Genomic DNA, 19,539 nt, shown 5'->3' with positions numbered 1-19,539 from the left:
TTAAGCGTTAAAAACATGCGTTGGCAAATGTGATAATAGAATGGTGTCAACTAAAAAAACAGAGGAAATATAAAACAACACAGGTGGTCAAATAGAATAACGTAAATAGTGTAAATTTAGAAACGTTGTAACAAATAAGGGAAGTGAGTATATAATTTCTCTTTTTTTGACGAGAAGTATATAATTTCTCAATTTTATAATAAGTGTGATGATCTATGTACGTATTTTAAGGAGTTGATTAGAAGAGGTAAACACAAACATAGTGAGAGAGGTATGTGTAGTTAATGGTGTTTAAGTTATTTTAGCTACTACCTCCGGTTCGTATTATACGAAGTATACAACTTTGGTTATTATTTGTGAGATATAAAAAATTCCAAAGTTGCATATAATACAAACCGGAGATAGTATATATTTAATCTTCTTTGCTTGCCATTTGTTTTTTTTGGCGCTTTTTCTTGGCACAATAATAATGATGGTAGACTTTTAATTATTCATGCAACAGTTGAACCAAAAACTCGATGTGGATGCCTTAGCTTTTGGCTGTCTATCCATTGAAACTTTTCTCTATGCAATTATCACACTTTGGAATGACCCTTGCAAATGAACTATCTAGAGGTAGACCAAATGGATAAGTATCACTAGGAATCTAGTACTCCATATTACGTTGGTTCAAATTCATGTAATTACGCTTATTTTGTTTTGTGTCAATATAATTTGATCCTGTTAGACTCATTCTAACATATTATTTTTAAATAATAAATTTTCAGGCTGCAATCTCCCATTTCCTCTCTATTTTCTCACATCTCTCTCTACTTCTAGGGTTTAGTTTTTGGCTATTTAAGTCGGAAATAACCATTTAATTTCTTTCTAACTCTTTTATTTAATTTCTTTATTCCAATTCAATATATTTCTTTTGTTAGCTTGAGATGTATGTACTTGCCTGCATTTTAAAATTTTTAACAAGACACATTATATAATAAATGCGGTTCACCGAAAATCAGGAATAACTAGAACCAAAATATACAAATCGAACATGAGACACGACCTATGAGTCCATAACCCACAACCATTTCTACATACTACAAGTCTACAACAACATGCCATTATTGTTACGTGTAATTTGTTATACTTGAGTACTTCTATTATTTGTCATGGAGAATATCCCTGTTCCACAATGCAAAGTGGTCTCAAGTAAGGGGCCCACATATCAAGCAAGTTCCAAATTCAATGTCAAGTAAATCTGTGTTAGTGCGCCCACTAAGTATTAAAAATTGCTGTTAAGCTAATGGAGTTGGCAGTCATAATAGTGACTCCACTAATACCGACGGACCAACCCCTAATGTAATATAACCAACCCTAATAATTAATTAGTCTTGGAATTAAAGCAAAGAGTTTTCTATCATAGGAAGTGCCTTTTACCTCATCACATTCTGTCTAGTGTCAAAGGCGGCCTCGAATATTGTTTTTGTTTATTCTTCATTAATTAAAAAAAGACTAACTTTTTTGTATGCCAAAATGCCATGCAATTAGTTTAACAGTAAAACTAATACTTATCCAATAAATTGAGACGGATCTAACAATACTACACACGTATTTTCTTAAATAAAAAGATACGAGTAAAAAAAAAATACTACATATGCATGATTATATCTTCCTTATGCTACCTCCGTTTCTTATTACTTGCAACAAATGAATATTTTATATCTCACAAATAATACTCATTTGTTGTGAGTAATAAGAAACGGAGGTAGTATATAAACCATTAAACGTCAAAATAGAATGTGTGAATAGTGCAAAAAAAAAAATCAAACTGTAACGACAATTGATCAATAAAAGAGAGCATTAATCCTTAGTCATTTTATACGTACTTTGGTTCATTTATATTGCTTTACAAAAAAGCTAAATCAGTAGGACTACTAGGACATGCATGTATGAGGCGAAAAGAAACATACTTTCCTATTAGTGATGCCTACCCATCTAGTTTTTTCTAAAATATTTGAAACAACATAAGACAGTAAAATACAGTCACTTGATCCAACGTTGCCATGATGCCCATAAATCATAATCTACGTAAGAGGTTTATTCGCCTTTCTTAAAGAGTAGATACGAATTGAAGTACCTCAATTCAATTACGTGTAGTTTATTGATCTAAATAAAAGAAACTACCAAAAGTATATGTAAGTCTTTAATTACCTGTCTTAACAAGGTGATTTAAAAAGATTAGATGTATGATGACTTATGTACTAACAAGGTGTAACTTTCTTTAATTTTACGGTGCTTATATGCTGCTATGATATGATATAGCCACGTGTGCTTAATTGATTATTGGGATTGCGGCCTAGACAGACTCCTATGTAGTCATGTGTGCTTGATTACTAGATCACGGCGGCCTAGCCTCCTATAATGTGTGCTTATTACTGGATCACGGTGGCCTAGCCTCCTATAACAAACTCGGTGTATTATTATGAGGTCAAATCGTAAATAAATTTTTGGTGCCATTTATTATGAGGTTTAAGGTTTAAAACTTAGCTTACTTACTCGTATATATATATCTTTTATCTAAGATTTGTCAATAGTGTAATTAGTAAGATATGTATGAGGCAAAATTGCAAAAAGAAACATAGCGCCAATTAGTGATGATGTCTACCCATTTAGTACATTAATATCTTACGTAGGTTATAAAATTGAATTGACCTAAAAGCAACCAATGTTCATTCCTCATGAATTAATTTCCAGTGTTTACAATATGATATAAGGGTGCGCTAATTATATTGCACGGTGAACCTAAGCCCAAAAACAGACTTGGTTTGGAACCTAAACAACTTCCCTTAAACAAACCATTATAAGTATCCAATATTTTAAGTAGAGAATATAATTGTTTCAAAAAGACAAATAAAAGTTGGAATATGATCAAATTAAACCTATATACCTTTTCTTTTAATTATTGGATGTAATATAAAGAAAGAGTTGTGGATTTGCTCAAATCTACAAAGTTTCTCTCTTTATTTGAAAAAAAAAAGCCACTGTGCTAGCAAAGTGGTCCAATTATTTTGGGTGTCTCTCTACATTTTAAGCTACGTAATTCTTCGTTGAGAACATGGGGTAGGACCGGAAACTGATTTTGGCACACCCTTAATTGATTTTGGCACACCCCTATGTGAGAGCACAGTTTTCTATGCTCTTCTCACATAGGGGTGTGCCAAAACCAATTAAGGGTGTGCCAAAATCATTTCTCGGTAGGACCTCTCAGGGTGCTTATTGAAACTTTAAGGAAACATGCTTATATAATCTCCCTTTTATCAAGTAGCCACTAGAAATTATACTTAATACTTTACCCTTATTGCCCTTTTGAAAACAAAAATTCATGCTTTAATTTGTATTTATTGCAATAATGTTTACTCCTCTTTACACATATTTTCTCGTTCACAAAATATCGTTAATCCCTTACACTTGTTACAGTTATGAAAGTAACGGCGATTAATTGTAGGAGGAGAAGGTTCACAAGCACAAATTTTAAATTTATGTAAGTACTAGCTAGCTTGGTAATGGTGTCTCGAGAGGTATCCGTGTATGATATTTAGTTATAACTTATTAAGATCGAAGGGCGCATAATACTCATAACTTAAGAACGAGCTAGGTTTTTGCTAATATGGGTCTGTTCAGATTTACTTAATTTCAGTTCAGTTCAGCTCCAAATTTCCCTCTCTTCTAAAATATTCATTTCAGCTCAATTCAGTTCAGTTCAGTTTAGCTCCAATCAGCTCAGTTCAGTTTAGTTTAGTTTAGTTCAGTTCAGTTCAGCTCAATTCAGTTCAATTCAGCTCAATTCAGTAAATATGAACAGGTCCTATATCACTATCCTATTTCAATAGCTCAACTTCTTCCTTTACAACCAAAAAGTGCATAGATTTTTTAATCAATAAAAAAAGAACCATTAACAACTACTAAACATAACTACAGTTGTATGAAGATTTTTATTTGGATATTTGTCATTTTCATAGCAAACTAAATTAAAAGTTACTTTGGATGTTTGTATGATGCAATTGCCTTTCCAAAATTCCAAACAAGATTAATACCCATATGCTGTTATGTTATACGGGTATATAGTGACTCTTCAAGCAATTGCAAAGCTAAAAATAGGTCAGACCATCATAAGATTATAAGAGAGTTTAAACATCAATTATTTGATGTACAAGTACATCTTTTATTCAAACCATGTTTTTTTAAACAAACAATGATATCAGCCAATAAAGCATTTATATACTGTATTAAGATTGCATGATGGATGTACTTGTAAATTATACGAAGTAAGTTAGTTGCTTTATACATATACACATAGTATACTTTTTAAATAATACTTCCTCCGTTTTCTTTTAGATCCAACACACCCTTTAGCGCAGTAATTAAGAAAGGTGGGATTTACATGATATAATAAATTTTAAAATAAGATGAGTGGTTGTTAGGAGTGTAATTTAGTGGGCCATGTGCTTTAAATAAGGGATATAGTATAAGTTTTCCCTAAAGTAACTTTCCTTTTATAGTGTGTTGCAAGTATTGTGACATTTTCTTTTTAGAGAAGTGTTGCAAGTAAAAGAAACGGAGGAAGTATTATATATTGAGAGTGTTAATTAGGTTCTAGTTCTTTCCTGCTAGCAAAGGCTCTAACTTAATACTTTTAAAATAAAATTTTATTGAAATAATTTACTTACGATTTAGATAAAGTATGTTAATTTTTAATGCTCACGGAAGACTAATTAATATGCATCCTTAGAGAGTTATAGAAAGTACAAATCCAAAAATGCTTAGTTGGTTATCTTAGGGCCTGTTCTCTTACGTTGAAGTTCAGTTCAGTTCAGCTCAATTCAGTTCAGTTCAGCTTCAAATTTCCTTCTCTTATAAAATATTTATTTCAGTTCAGTTCACTTCAGCCGAGTTCAGTTCAGTTCAGTTTAGTTCAGTTGAGTTCAGTCAATGAGAATAGACCCTTAATATATACTTTGTACAACTTTCAATCAGCTTGACACCTATAGAAAAGCAAATTGAGCGACATACTATTTAGCTAATCTTGATCATTGGTCACCAGCCATATCCAAATTTTTCAAGACAACAATCTAATCTTAAATAGTAAATTTCATTTACTTGGTGTTCTCGATAAGTTAGGTTACAATATTGAACGAAAACTTTCATAACTTTTTATTATGTATATGTGCTTCTTTCAAGAAAAAAAAAAAAAAAAATATTGAAGAATTAAACATGGCTGTAATGAAACATGTAGACATCCTCATTGGACGATCGGCATAAACTCCCTTTTTATGAGTTTGACCTTGTTAGTGTTGGGAATATTCTGTTCCACTTAATGATATGCTTCTTTGCACTTAATTGTTTGTTGTACAATGTTAATCAAAATATTTATGTGGTACTTTCTGTGACGTGCGCAATTACCAAAATTTTAATAGGGATTTCAATTCAATATTACGAGATAGTGACTCCAAATTTAGATTAAAGATGTAACTCAAGTTTGGTGGATAAACTTTTATGACATGAAAGCTATAGTACTGATCTCCATATCTCATTCACAACAGAATAAAAATAAACAATTTTAAGTTTCTCTAATGTTGCATACGAGCCTATTTATATAAACAACTTTGCAAATACATTTTACTTTGACACCTAAATTCTTATTAGATTCGTAAGCACGACATGGTATATGAGCACAAGTAGTCAATTGCAAGTATGCACCCTATGTATGTGTCACATTGTTGTGCATGCATATATTAGGTCGTGTGTCTAGAACGCAATACTGTTGGAAAAACACAATAAAAAAAACAACACGGCACAACATCTAACACAACTTTTGACACAATAAAGTAGTGCTAACTAATTAAGTTAAAATTGGCATAAACATGTAATTAACCACACATGCAAGACACGATGGACACATTTTCTCGAGCCATGCATGCATGCTCCAGCTATTTGAAAATTTTAGCACATCACAAATTACAAGTAGCTAAAATAGGTAAAAGCGGGCCGATTAATCCAAAGTCATGCATGTAGGGTAAGCACAAGCTAAGGCTTTTTTTTTTATTATTTTTTTTGGAATGATAAGAAGAAGGGTTTACTTGAAGGAGAAAGATAAGGAAAATCCCTTAAATGATTCCATAATATTTAATCCCGGCCTACACCTTAAAAATAATACGAGATGAGAAACAATGTCACTACTCCACCACACTACCACCTAATAAACCTTCACACATAACGTTGATTGGTGTAACTATTTCTGAGCGGAAAATTGCAAATGGATGGGACATGTAAAGAGGTCCATAGATTGTAACAAATCAGCAAGTTGATACCCAATAATGCACAAGAATCTGTTATTGTGTTTTTCTTTTGTTAATTGCCAATAAGGAATACACTTGTCAAACGATAGGAATATGAAAGGTAAGATTACCATTGTTTAACACGACATCACACAATGGAAGAGGCAAAATGGAGAGTCAAAAAGTCAATGGCTATAGTGGTAATTAATAATGTACTTGTATAATTTTTTTTTAAATATAATCAAAAATTAAAATTAAAATGGAATTTCTAAGAAACTATCACTAGCCCAAAGACCTCCAAAACTAAAAGTAAAAGAAAGAAATAAACTTTATTTCTTTTTCAAGTGGCTACATGATGGCCTATGCACCAAATATGGGATACATGTGCTCTAATATAAACTATGACCCCCAAATAATCTCTTAGGAGGTTAATCATCCTTCTTTTCTTTCTCTCTTTTTAATAAGCTACCACAAGTAAAATTGTACGGATAAGAGGCTTGTTTTAAGGAGTTATTAATATACTACATAAGAGGCTTGAACTAATGATTTATACGAAGTACTTCGTATTAAAATCTTTTGTAAAATAGGTCACATGTTCAATTTTCTCTACTTCCATTTGTAATTTATATTATTGGTACAAAAAATGCATGTTTATAAATGAAAAACTATAGCCAATTCACTTTCGCATTATCAATATACTTTAAAGTTTATTTAATGTTACCATGGAGTAATTTTTTTGTTGAAATAAATTTGGTTCAGCTACAATTATATATATATATATATTGACCCCTTAGCATATAACATTTCTATAAAAACCCTTTAACAATTGACTTTTCTAGACTAATAGAGCAAAGGTCATTGACACTCGGATAAACAACATAGAATTATTCATAGAATTAGAAATAGCCCCACAAGTATAACCCGTGTTCCTTTTTTATATATCAAGAGGAAGTCAATATATATATGGTTGCTGATAGCTATATAATCTTACTGCTCCACAAAGTATTGGGTGAGTAAACTTATACGAAGTACTCGAATAAAATGTACAAAAACTTATACAGCAAGTATTCGAATTTAATTAGCATCCGAACTCATACAATACTTTATACTAGTACATGTGATATGGGTGTCTAGAATTATAAACCTAAAGTTTATATAATTGAGTGTAATTTTTTTTGCCATATACTTCGTATAATAAATACTACGTAATAGAAATAGCAATAGATAAATAAGAATAAGATAATGATTGGTGACGATTGACGCTCGTGACAGGGAGATCCAGTTGGTATATACTTTGTGAGTTTCCCACTCTCCTCGTACTATTTATCATCCATTTCTAAATACAGTAATACTTGAATTGGGAGTTCATACTACACTGTATTACCAATCAAATACACAAAACAGAAAAAATTCTTCAAATTGTGAGATGTTGAATTATGAAAACATGATGGGTGATTTTTGGGGAGGAGCTTCTTATGGTCCTCTCTAGTCTAAACTACCCAACTTTTCCTGCTTTCTTTCTTCCTCTTTTGCCCACAAGATTATTTTTAAGGAAAAACTGAGGGAAATTTATGAGCAAACAGACAAATTATCATCTGGGTTTCAATCATTCTATCAGCTTTTTCTGAAAGGAATTTTCTGGGATTTTTTTAGCATCAATTTGTGACTTTTTTTTGGGTGTTTTCATGAATGTTAAAACAGGTAACTTTCTGTATTTTTACTCGAAGAAAGCTCAATTCTGTCTTTTTAATTTTCCTTCTGTTATGTGGATTTATTGAAATTATGATGTGGGTATGTTTGTTTGGATTCATTGTTCTGTTTTTTTCACTTTATCTTCCGTTTATATTGTTTGAATTTCTGAGGTTTTTATGAGAAATTCTTGTTTTGCTGATAAAGGGGCAAAGATTAAGGTTTTGTAATTATTGGTGTGTATATGGCAGATACAAGGAGTGATGTAGACGGAATTCAATCTCGACCTCTTAGGTTCTTACTTTAACCAACTAAGCTAATCGAAATTAAGGGTTGATTCAAATGGTCCTTGGTTATGTGTTTTAGAATTTCAGATAGTGGGATATTAGCAGGCTTTTAGGAAATTTGTATAATTGAAGAAAGGCCTGCCTTTTTTTTGCAATATAAAATTTTAGAAATCAAACTACTTTAGTTCTAATAACTTTTAGCTTTGAATCTGCTTTTTACTTGTTTTCAATCACTTCAATACCTAAAAATGCATATTTCTTACCTGATTTACACTAGTCAATTGTAATTGTGAATCTGCCTTTAAACAACAAATTGGTTATGATGAACAATTTTATTGTCTGTTTGGTTGAGTTTAACAATTTAAATTTTAAGCAGCATATTTCTTGTTAATATTGGTCTTGTAATTTGAAAGTTGATGTGTGTTAATTGCAATTTAAACTTGTTTAAATTTCTTTTAACAGTGATAGATAATTATGTATGTGCAAATTAGCAACTTTTCTGTACATTTCTAAATATGGTTTGAGACTGATGTGATTATATGCTACTTTTGTTTTTTGAGTTTATTTCTAGCTAACAGCTAAATTTGATAGAGACTAAAGATAAAAACACTAAGAATTATATTTTGACAGGTAGAACGGAATTTCTGAACTGGTTGCTGTGGCTATTTTGTTAAGGGCTAAAGTGTTAAATGCTCAACTGCTCTCGTCTCAGTGATTTATTCTACAGGGCAGATTCGTAGTTGTCTCATCAGTCGAGTCAAGTTGCAGTGAGCAGATCCTTTCTAACAGTGTAGTTTCTGTGGATGTATTGACTCCCTTTGGGGGCAAATCTCCTTTGGCAATATAGTTCTGGTTAACAACTAGAACATCAGTATCTAAGTTCATCAGCTACATAGCTAGCTCTCCCCGGATAAATCTCCTTTGGCAATATAATCTGTGCTTCAAAAAGCATAGATTTAAACAAAAATATACAATACAAACTTAGCTCATTAGGGCAAATCTCCTTTGGCAAAATTCAATTCAGTTAAGTAACTCTTTGCAGTGCAATATCTATAAGAAAGGTCTTCATCTGCTGGCTAGTGGTTACTACTCCTTTCTGTTTTCCTGTCTTCTATCCCAGCTATAGGGCATATTTTTTTGACATTTTCGTTCCTTCTCCTTATTCGTTAGAGAATATGTTGTTGAAACTATCGTACTCACAGTTCTCTCTTTGTTGTTGAGTAGACTTAATCTTCCTCCCAAAAAAAAAAAAAAAAAAAAAAAAAAAAATTGTTCACTCCTAAGGCAAATCTCCTTTGGAAAAATTCAGTCCATTTTGGGCAAATCTCCTTTGGCAACATTAAGTCCAATTTGTTGGGCAAATCTCCTTTGGCAACTTTAGTCCCTTTTGTTGGGAAAAATCTCCTTTGGCTGTAGGAGTCATAAATAGACTCTTATTATCCTTGGGGGCAAATCTCCTTTGGCAAACTATCTCCAATTGGAGATACATATCTCTTGCTTTCAACAAAGGAAGCAAATTTACTGGAACATACAATTATCCGGTCACTTCGAGAAATACTATTTTTGCAGCACCAATTGACTGCCCATTTTGCTCAAGAAGATCTGTTCCTACTAAATCTGAAGGTATGTATCTCACTCGTATTGTATAGTATATTAAGCCTATGTGAAAATTGGGAACTTCATATGAGATTGTGGTGATTGCAATAATATTCACCTTTTGACCTGAATTTATATGCCACTGAATTTTTGAAAGGTTGGAGTGAGAAACCTGTTATCTTATGTTTCCAGTCATGTATTAATGTGTTACGATTTTATATGGTGTTCAAACAGCAACAAGGATCATGGCAATGGAACTGTTTGGTGATTCCGATGTTGAGAGTTTCAGTGAGACTAGCAGTGATGATCAAGATGATATATTTTCCATCTACAGCGGACACGCTCAGAGTATCTTGTCCAATCTTGAAGACAGCATTGAGAAAATAGATGATTTCCTCTCATTTGAGAGAGGGTTCACTCATGGGGATATTGTACGCTCCACAGGAAATCCATCAGGACAAATGGGTAAAATAGTGAATATCGAAATGTTTGTTGATTTGGAAAATGTTTTTGGTGAAGTCATAAAAGATGTCAATTCTGAAAAACTATCAAGGATGCGGTCCATTTTGGTTGGGGATTATGTGATTCATGGTCCATGGCTTGGAAGAGTAGAGAGAGTGGTTGACAATGTTGGTATTGTATGTGATGATGGAACTAAGTGTGAAATCATGGCAACTGACCAAGCACAGTTGTTGCCGCTTTCTCCCAATTTACTCGATGATTCACTCTATCCTTATCACCCTGGACAAAGAGTAAGTTTTAGTCACCCTACTGGGTCAAAAGCTACTGGATGGTTATGTAGGAGGTCTAAAAAGAATCAACACGAGGGGACTGTTTTCTCTGTTGAAGTTGGACTTGCATACATTGACTGGATTTCCTCTGCTATGGTTGGTGTTTGCATGACCTTACCTCCCCCAACCCGTTTGCAAGATCCCAAAAATTTGACCATGTTATCGTACACCTCACACGCTAACTGGCAACTTGGTGACTGGTGTGTCCTTCCATCAGAAACTGGTTTGCAGAAAAGTGAATCGTATTCACATTTTGATGAGATTTTTTCAGTTGTCAAGAAAAAAATCAAATTAGATGTCATGTGGCAAGATGGTAGCTGCTCATTGGGGTTGGATTCACACACTCTCTTCCCCGTATGTGTTCTAAATGCTCATGATTTTTTTCCTGAACAATTTGTTTTGGAGAAGACTAGTTCTGATGATCTAGTTGCGCCAGTAAGTCAAAGATGGGGGGTTGTTAGATGTGTGGATGCAAGTGAGAGGACTGTCAAGGTGAAATGGGAAACCACTGACAGTGTTCCTAAAGATGTCAATGAACGAAAAGTTGAAGAGACTGTGAGCGCTTATGAATTGGTTGAGCACCCAGATTTCTCCTTTAATCTTGGTGACATTGTGTTCATGTCAGATAAGAACCATTACGCTGAACAGTTGAACAAAATGAGCATGGAAAACTGGACTACATTGGGAAGTGACAATTATACTGTTGAATTGAGTGAAACCCAGAGGAGACATTTCCTATCCTGTATTGGCTGTGTTGTTGGCTTCGACAATGGATATATTAAGGTTGAATGGGCAAGTGGAGTCACAGCAAAGGTATGCATTTCTTTGATCTGCTTGTTGTTTGTATTAATCACTTTTTACTTGTAATCGTATAGGCTGATGTGTTTGAAGCTGGTTACTTTGAACTCTAAAAAAGTGAGAAACGGAAGTCTGCTGCATGTATTCAGTTTAAAATTATTGAAATTATGAAAAAGTTTCATATAATTAACATGTAGTATATATGCTTAGATTTCAAGCCTACTATTAGTAGCGGTGTCATGAGGGCCTCTAAGCTAACTAAACAGGAGAACCCTTTTAAGCTTTCTCTATCAGATGATTGAAATGTCCAATCATTTTTGTAAAATTCTTCCATTTTAGGTGTCTGTATCATGTGACTTTGTAAGTGAAACTGCTCCAATGGGTTTGACATATAGGGGGATACTAACTCTGTGATTTAAGAAGATAAAGTTGCAGATACCCTTAAAATTTGCATTTTTAAAGGGAATGTTCTCTGCCATCAACTTAATGTTCATGGCAACCTTGCTGTTTTATTGTTTTTAGGTTGCTCCTTATAAGATACTTCGCATGGAAAAGGATGATGGATCAGTTGCAACTCATATTTTCCCAGAAGGAAATGTTGCTGATTTCAGTGATGAGATGGCTGACTATGAGAAACAATCTGTGAACAATCAGGTGAATTCTTCTCTTCTCTCCCTACAATTGCTTAGATGTATTTTCTTGTCTCTGTTGTGCTCTGTTTATATTCATACATCAACATTGCTTCAACTCAATGACTCTTAACAGGCTACATTGGTCAGTAGGGTAGGTCGTATATGCGCAATCTTATCTCTATGATGCCATAAAAGCTAATAAAGTCAACCCCCTGATTAGAAACTAAAAAGCATAAACCCCATGATTAGACAGCTCTTCTTATTTGCTGCTAACCTCTCAAGATCTCCTTACTTTTTGTTGCAAATCAATGAAGCTCCCCTCTTTCATACTTACTCTGAATTCATTTTTCATCCTTAATGTAGATGCTTAATATATGTTAACTCTGAACTATTTGTAAAACATATAAAGGCCAACCATTGTAGACTTGTAGTGTTACATATCGATTTCACCTTTTTTAAAAAATCTTAATGACGAGTTCTTGAATTGATTTGGGTCTGTATAAGCTGATGTTCTGTTACTCATTTTGTTGTACTACCTGAAAAAAGTTAATAATCTGCACCAAAACCATGTTTAATGATTTGAAGCCTCTCCATGTTCAGGATTCATCAGAAAACTCTTGTATTGATGCTATAAATTGTCAAAACGAGCATAGGATTTCCCGTTTCTTCAGCCTTTCTCAAGCTGCAATGGGGCTCTTTACTAGTATTGCTGAAAATTTCTTCAAATCACATGGTTCAACATCCCTACCACAACACCTGTCATGTTCCCATCCAATCAGTGAAAGCAATATTGGAAGTTTTGACGAGGAAGACATCATCGAGTCTTGTGACATTAGCCCAGATAACCACACCATGGAATTCAGTGACTTTGATGCTTATGGGAGCATTGATCTGAAACAGAAAGTTGACAAGAACTCAGAGAATATGGAACTTCTGTCTGTAGCTAAATCTAAAGCCGTAAGGCAGTTTAAACAGTTCGACATTGTGAGCGATTGCTCTGACCATCACTTTGCTGATGCAGATGGCAAGGGAGCAGCACTATCTCAGGCAAGACTATATAGTTTTTTTAGGAGCTGAAGTAGTTTAACGTATCACCTTGAAAACAAAGGTTGATTTTCGTAGCTAATAAGTAATAATCATGTTTACTAATTGCATTCTGCAGAAGAAAAAAGGTTGGCTGAAGAAGGTTCAACAGGAATGGAGCATTCTAGAGAAAGACCTTCCAGGTAAAACCAGCATCATAGAATTTTCCTTTATTGTTTCTTTTGTATTACATAACGTTTGTACATTCTTCCTTAACCGATAAGAATACTTTTACCAAAGCAGAAACAATCTATGTTCGGATTTATGAGGAAAGAATGGATTTGATTCGTGCTGCCATTGTTGGTGCTCCTGGAACTCCCTACCATGATGGCCTCTTCTTCTTTGATATATTGCTTCCTTCTGATTATCCTCTAGTACCTCCTGTAAGTGATTTCACTCTTATAGTCCTTTTTTATGCTAAACCCAGTAGTTTGGTCGCAAATTTGAGTGATGCGTAAAGTACTGGGTGGTGGATGTGACCGTGCCGTGCAATATGACACGTCTGCAATCAAATATAATCAGCATATTTATCATTAAGGCCTTGTTCTACTATTTTTCACATCCAATAAGTTATGACTAGGTTTATTCTACTCCCTTCGTCCCTGAATTACATTCCTACTTCTAGCATTTATTCCTTACATAATAGAGAGAAGTAGGAATGTAATTTAGGGACGGAAGGAGTACAACATTGTAAGGTTCAATAAGCTCAGAAATATTAGTGAAAATATTATGGTCTAATTTTCACAATATCAGATTTGTGTTGGAAAACAAAGGGTTCGATTGCTTATATAATGCAAAATTATATATATGACATGAGGAGAATCTGATACAACATTACATTGTGTAATATGACACAGATGGTGCATTACCACTCTAGTGGTTTGCGTCTCAATCCAAACCTTTACGAATCAGGAAAGGTGTGTCTCAGCCTCCTCAACACATGGACTGGCACAGGATCTGAAGTGTGGAATCCAGAAAGCTCAACTATTCTTCAAGTTCTTCTCTCTCTTCAGGCCCTTGTGCTTAATGCAAAGCCTTATTTTAATGAGGCAGGGTATGACGAACAGATAGGAAGAATAGAGGGAGAGAAGAACTCTGTCGGCTACAATGAAAATGCATATCTGGGTACATGCAAATCTATGTTATACCATTTACGAAGGCCACCCAAGGTATGATGATCGCTTCAGAGTTACAAATATAAATTTCAAATTTTTGACATGTATACTCGTGGAATTGGCTTGCAAAGATAAATTTATTCATGTTTTTAAAATCTTTTATGATTTTTTTAAAAATTTATTAAACTTTATATTTTTCATACTAAGGGTAAACTTATCAGTTGTATAACTCTAAGCGTGATTAAATACTGCAATTGACAGCATTTTGAAGAACTGGTCGAGGAGCACTTTGAAAGACGTTCTCAGCATATTCTATCAGCTTGCAAGTCTTATATGAAGGGGGCACCAATTGGTTTCTGTACCAAAGTTGAAAACGAAAAGGGAAACTCATTGGGTTTCAAGATTATGCTAGCTAAGCTCTTCCCCAAGCTTGTGCAAGCCTTTTCTGATAAAGGAATTGATTGCAGCCAGTTTGTCGAGCCAGAGAAATAAAGAGACAGTGACAATAGATCAATGTGTTGGCCACTGGCATTATCTCACGGTGTTGAAGTTATCGTTTGTACAATGTGTAAAATAGAAATGTATTTTTTGTGCGCGTTCCACGGGATTTGATTGGAAGTTGGTGTAAAATAGGTGAATGAAATGTTAAGATTGTAGAGTGTATTTGTGAGGAAGTTTACTTTTGTCTGTGTGTACTTGTCAAATGTATGATATGTTGCGAAAGCATGAATAATGTTTTTGTTTGATCTAATTGTAATATATGAATTGAAGTGTGAAATGTAAGAAACTGGTCTATGCTTTAAATTATTACTTATGCTTCTTAATATACTACCTCTGTTACAGGTTATGTGCAACGATTAGACATTTTCCCTCTCTACTTTATGTTAAATCGTTGCACATAATCTGTAACGGAGGTACATTTTAGTGAGCACTTTCTCAAGACTTTTGTTGGACTTAGAATCTTAGATGAAGCTGTGTCAAAAAAAAAAAAAAAAAGAATCTTAGATGAAGCACTAGGCCACTGATTTCATTAATCAAAGTTGAAACGACTCATAAGTCATAATAACTTAATAAGAGGCCTCAAACAATTAATGCAATTTTGGGATGATTTGTATGATTACGTTTTGGTTGGGATTTTGAGAATAATGCATTGGTATTAGAGACTACAATTGACTAAATCACCTCAAAATTTATTACACAAACTAGACTTGTACTAGACTTAACCTCGATTTATACTGAGACTATATTACTTGATTTACATACGGAATATAATACTCGTAGTAATTTATGCTTCCCTAATTCCTTAAAAATTGACCACCTTGGGAGACATGGACCACTCAAAACACTAACTCGGTAACCTCTGACCGAGTAACTTCTGACGGATCGAATAATCTCATACTGATCGAATAAGTTTGACCAAGTAACCCCTGACCAAGTGATCCGGTCACACGGTTTGATCAGCCACATATGAAACTTTGTATAGACGGTCAAAGAAATTTAAATGAATATTGCAAAATTTTCAACGTTGCAATTAAATTAAAAACTCAATAAGTACTTCCTAACCCTTTTTTTTTTTTGATTTTTAATGCTTTTTTTATTGCAAACGAGGTGACTAAAATAAAACTCGAGAAGTACTTCCTAACTAATGAAACATCATCCTTGTCAAAAAAAAAAAAAAAAAAAAAAAAACTAATGAATCATCAATACAGAGTACTCCCTCCGTCAATAAATTACATTCCTAATTCTAGCATTTATTCTTCACATTATAGAGAGAAATAAGAATGTAACTTAAGGACAGAGGGAATACGGAATAGTGTTTGCCGGGTCAGAGACGGTATGAATAGTATAAAACTGATATACTAGTACAAACTACTACAAAATGAGTAAACCAAACCAAAACCCTTAAATCATTGTCTTGTTTTACTCGCTCAAACACAAACAATGGACACTCTTCCTCCATTCTTCTTCTTCTTCTCCACTACAAAGCTTTCTCTCTCTTCAATCTCTCTCCTCTTTCTCTCTCTAACAACCATCTTCTTCACTCAAACCTTCTCCTACCAAATCTCTTCCTCTTCTTCTTCCTTTCGCACCAATTCAATCCCTTACTCCGACCACTGCGGTCAACTCGTCCCTGAGTCAACGCCCACTCACCCTTTCTTCACCGCCCAAGTTCCCGCATTCTATAGTGCTTACGTCATCAATGGCGATCAATTCCTCGGACCCAATTCCCAGATCACCGCAAATCTCATCCCACAAACCGTTTTCAATACCTCCTCATCTGGGGTTTTCAAAATTCAATCATCAATGGTTATTAGAATCAATTGGGCTCGATTTCGAAACTCGAGGAATTTGATCAGTGTTCATGGCGGTCCTCGGCTTCGAGGTTCTTCGAGGAATGTGAGGTTTCAGCTTTCTGGGTTTTGGGATTCGGCTTCTGGGCAGCTTTGTATGGTGGGATCAGCTTCAAGGCGTGTGATTAATGGTAATAATCTTCATTTTGATGCTGTTTTTAAGTCTGTTTATCCTAATTCTGCTGTTATTAATACTAGTTTGATTACTGGAACTTTGGAGAGTTTGGATTCTGAAGGTAGTGATGGTTATTTTAAGCCCATTTCGATTATGAGTTTTTCTAAGATGAATTATGCTTATACATTGATTAAGGATGATGTTGATAATGTTAGTGATGTTGATATTGGTAATGATGATAAGTCTTTGGTTAATGGGGGAAGGAAATTTGGGAATTGTTATCAATTTGCAAGCTTAGAGGAGAATTTTGAGTTGGAGTATAAGAGTGATTGTGATGGTAGGAATTGTAGTAGGATTGATGGGATTCTTGGGTTTTTGCCTAAGTTTATGTCATTGAATGAAATTGATTGTTCGGGGCCAAAGATGGTTAGGGTTTCCTTTGGTTTTTCGAATGTTAGTGATATTCGGAATGGTTATAGACAGCCATTGGATCCTAATAGGACATTGGTTGCTGAGGGATTGTGGAATGTAGGAAAGGGACAGCTTTTCTTTGCTGCTTGCCGGATTTTGAATTTCACGAATGAGCCTTTGAATGCTACGATTGGTGATTGCTCGGTTAGGGTGAATTTTACATTCGCGGATACTTTGTCCATTAGAGATACTGGTGTAATTACCGGGCATATTTGGAGCATCAAGAGTGCAGATGAACCTGGTTACTTTGATAGGATTGAGATTCGTGCTTCTGGAACTAGGAGAGCTGCACTTCCAGACATGAAATATATGTATACTGAAATTGATAGAGCCAAGAAATTTTGTGCAGAAAAGAAAGGCAGTAAGCAAAAAGGAAAGAGTTTCCCTGATCCTTATTCCCAAGATATGAAATTTGACATGGAAGTCAAAAATACCAAGGGTAAACGGGCCTGGGGCAATGCCTACCCTGTGTTTGTTGGTGATCGTTTTGTGCAGAATATTTATCCATACTTCCATTCGCGCCTAATACCGATGCCAAAGTCTGCTGTGAATAATAGCTACCATGGTATTCTAAATATTGCCTATCGGATAACTTTTACCCCTAAAGATGAGTTTAAGGTGGGGGGTAGATCATTCACTATTAACGATACAATACGAATATCTGCTGAAGGGATATATGATACTGATGCTGGACGCCTTTGTATGGTAGGCTGTTGGAATCTTAAAAATGATGGCAGTGCTCCACTAAATGCAAGTAAACTTGACTGTGATACTTTTATCAACATTCAGTTTCCTCCTCGTGATTCAAATGTTAAAGACATGGTCAAGGGAACTATTGAAAGCAAACGTGAAAATGTAGATCCTCTCTACTTTGACCATCTGGATCTTTCAGCTACTTCACTGACAAAGTTCCAAGTAAAAAGTGCTTTTTGGAGGATGGATTTCGAGATTGCTATGGTTTTGATTTCTAACACTTTAGCATGCGTCTTTGTTGGGTTGCAGCTATTCCATGTTAAAAGGAATCCAAATGCCCTTCCATATATTTCACTTGTAATGCTCATTGTGATAACCTTGGGACATATGATTCCCTTGCTTTTGAATATGGAAGCATTTTTCTTATCCAGTACCAGCAAGAGAACTGTGCTTGTTGGAAGTGGCGGATGGCTAGAGGTGAATGAAGTTTTAGTCAGGGTTATAACCATGGTTGCATTTCTTCTAGAGTTTCGTCTTCTACAGTTAACATGGTCTGCTAGAGCTGGTGAGGAAGACAGCCAGAAAACCTTGTGGGAAAGCGAAAAGAAGGTTATATACTACACTTTGCCTTTATATGCGGTAGGGGCTCTGATTGCTTGGCTTATACTACTATTGAGGGGTTCACATACTGTACCGTATCAGCATATCAATATAAACTCAAACCCTTCCCTTCCATTCTGGCGTGATGTGAAGTCATATGCTGGTTTCATTCTGGATGCCTTTCTTCTCCCTCAGATTATCTTCAATGTATTCTCTGATTCAAAGGAGAGAGCTCTTGCTGTTCCATATTATCTTGGGACCACAGTTGTTCGACTGCTGCCACATGCTTATGATCTGTTCAGGGCTCATAGTTCGTCATGGAGCTTTGACCCATGGTACATTTATGCAGACCCAGGAATGAATTTTTATTCCACTACATGGGATATCCTTATTTCATGTCTTGGCCTGCTATTTGTTGTCCTTATCTTCTTGCAGCAGTGGCTTGGTGGAAGGTGGATTATTCCTAAGAGATTTAGCAAGACCGTTCAATATGAAAAAGTGCCTGTGGGACTGTAGGAGGGAATAGGTGATACAAAGCAATGTCCATAAAAGCTTATCGTGCACCATTGATTTTTATTCTCGGCCCCTGTTGTTGGGGGAACATATGTCCGCTCTGGTTATGTTAGATGCAATTGAATTTGGTACAGTTCTGATACTCCTGTATACCAAGGCAAAGTCTGGTATGAAACTGCTTTACTGTAACATAATGTGAGATGGGAGTAATGAATCCATATTTTGGATAGCTTTCTTACTTTTTGGAGGTTTTTAAGATTTCACAATTTTTACGAGGCAAAGGCAGTCTCGTTGAAAACTTACTTTGTTATACCAAGAATGTTTGTTGTCCACTTGAATTATCAATTATGAGTATTTAGATCAAACAGTATATGTTACAACTTACAAGTATGAAATATCTTGCTGCTTATTTATGTAGCATTCCATCTTCTCGGATGTGCTTTGTTTTGTTTAGTTACTAGTTTACTACTCCTTCCACTTCTCTTTGA

At 34.7% G+C, this 19,539-nt stretch overlaps 2 protein-coding genes across 2 annotated transcripts; both read left to right on the top strand.

The window, feature by feature from the left end:
* The first annotated feature begins 7,634 nt into the window (after positions 1-7,634).
* Positions 7,635-15,115, top strand: LOC145610096 (putative ubiquitin-conjugating enzyme E2 24). Its single transcript, XM_081665359.1, has 9 exons — positions 7,635-8,018; positions 8,924-9,916; positions 10,124-11,493; positions 12,001-12,132; positions 12,711-13,157; positions 13,273-13,336; positions 13,437-13,576; positions 14,051-14,362; positions 14,570-15,115. The coding sequence occupies exons 3-9, from the start codon at positions 10,135-10,137 to the stop codon at positions 14,798-14,800; spliced, it is 2,685 nt and encodes an 894-aa protein (XP_081521485.1). The 5' UTR covers positions 7,635-8,018; positions 8,924-9,916; positions 10,124-10,134; the 3' UTR covers positions 14,801-15,115.
* Positions 15,116-16,199: 1,084 nt separating this feature from the next.
* LOC145611515 (uncharacterized) lies at positions 16,200-19,280 on the top strand. The gene has a single exon (XM_081666854.1). It carries the CDS (start codon positions 16,250-16,252, stop codon positions 19,052-19,054), a length of 2,805 nt encoding a protein of 934 aa, XP_081522980.1. The 5' UTR covers positions 16,200-16,249; the 3' UTR covers positions 19,055-19,280.
* Positions 19,281-19,539: the final 259 nt, after the last annotated feature.

The sequence above is a fragment of the Chenopodium album genome, chromosome 24, assembly GCF_948465745.1.
Source record: "Chenopodium album chromosome 24, dcCheAlbu1.1, whole genome shotgun sequence".
In the NCBI taxonomy this organism is placed as follows: domain Eukaryota; kingdom Viridiplantae; phylum Streptophyta; class Magnoliopsida; order Caryophyllales; family Amaranthaceae; genus Chenopodium; species Chenopodium album.
Note: the sequence above shows the minus strand (reverse complement) of the source record. Positions and strands in the feature narration are given on the sequence as shown.

Coding starts and splice junctions, on each gene's coding strand:
- LOC145610096 (XM_081665359.1), top strand. CDS start 10,135: ATGGCAATGGAACTGTTTGGTGATTCCGATGTTGAGAGTTTCAGTGAG. Junction 12,133..12,710: donor AACAATCTGTGAACAATCAG/GTGAATTCTTCT, acceptor CTCCATGTTCAG/GATTCATCAGAAAACTCTTG. Junction 13,577..14,050: donor ATTATCCTCTAGTACCTCCT/GTAAGTGATTTC, acceptor AATATGACACAG/ATGGTGCATTACCACTCTAG.
- LOC145611515 (XM_081666854.1), top strand. CDS start 16,250: ATGGACACTCTTCCTCCATTCTTCTTCTTCTTCTCCACTACAAAGCTT.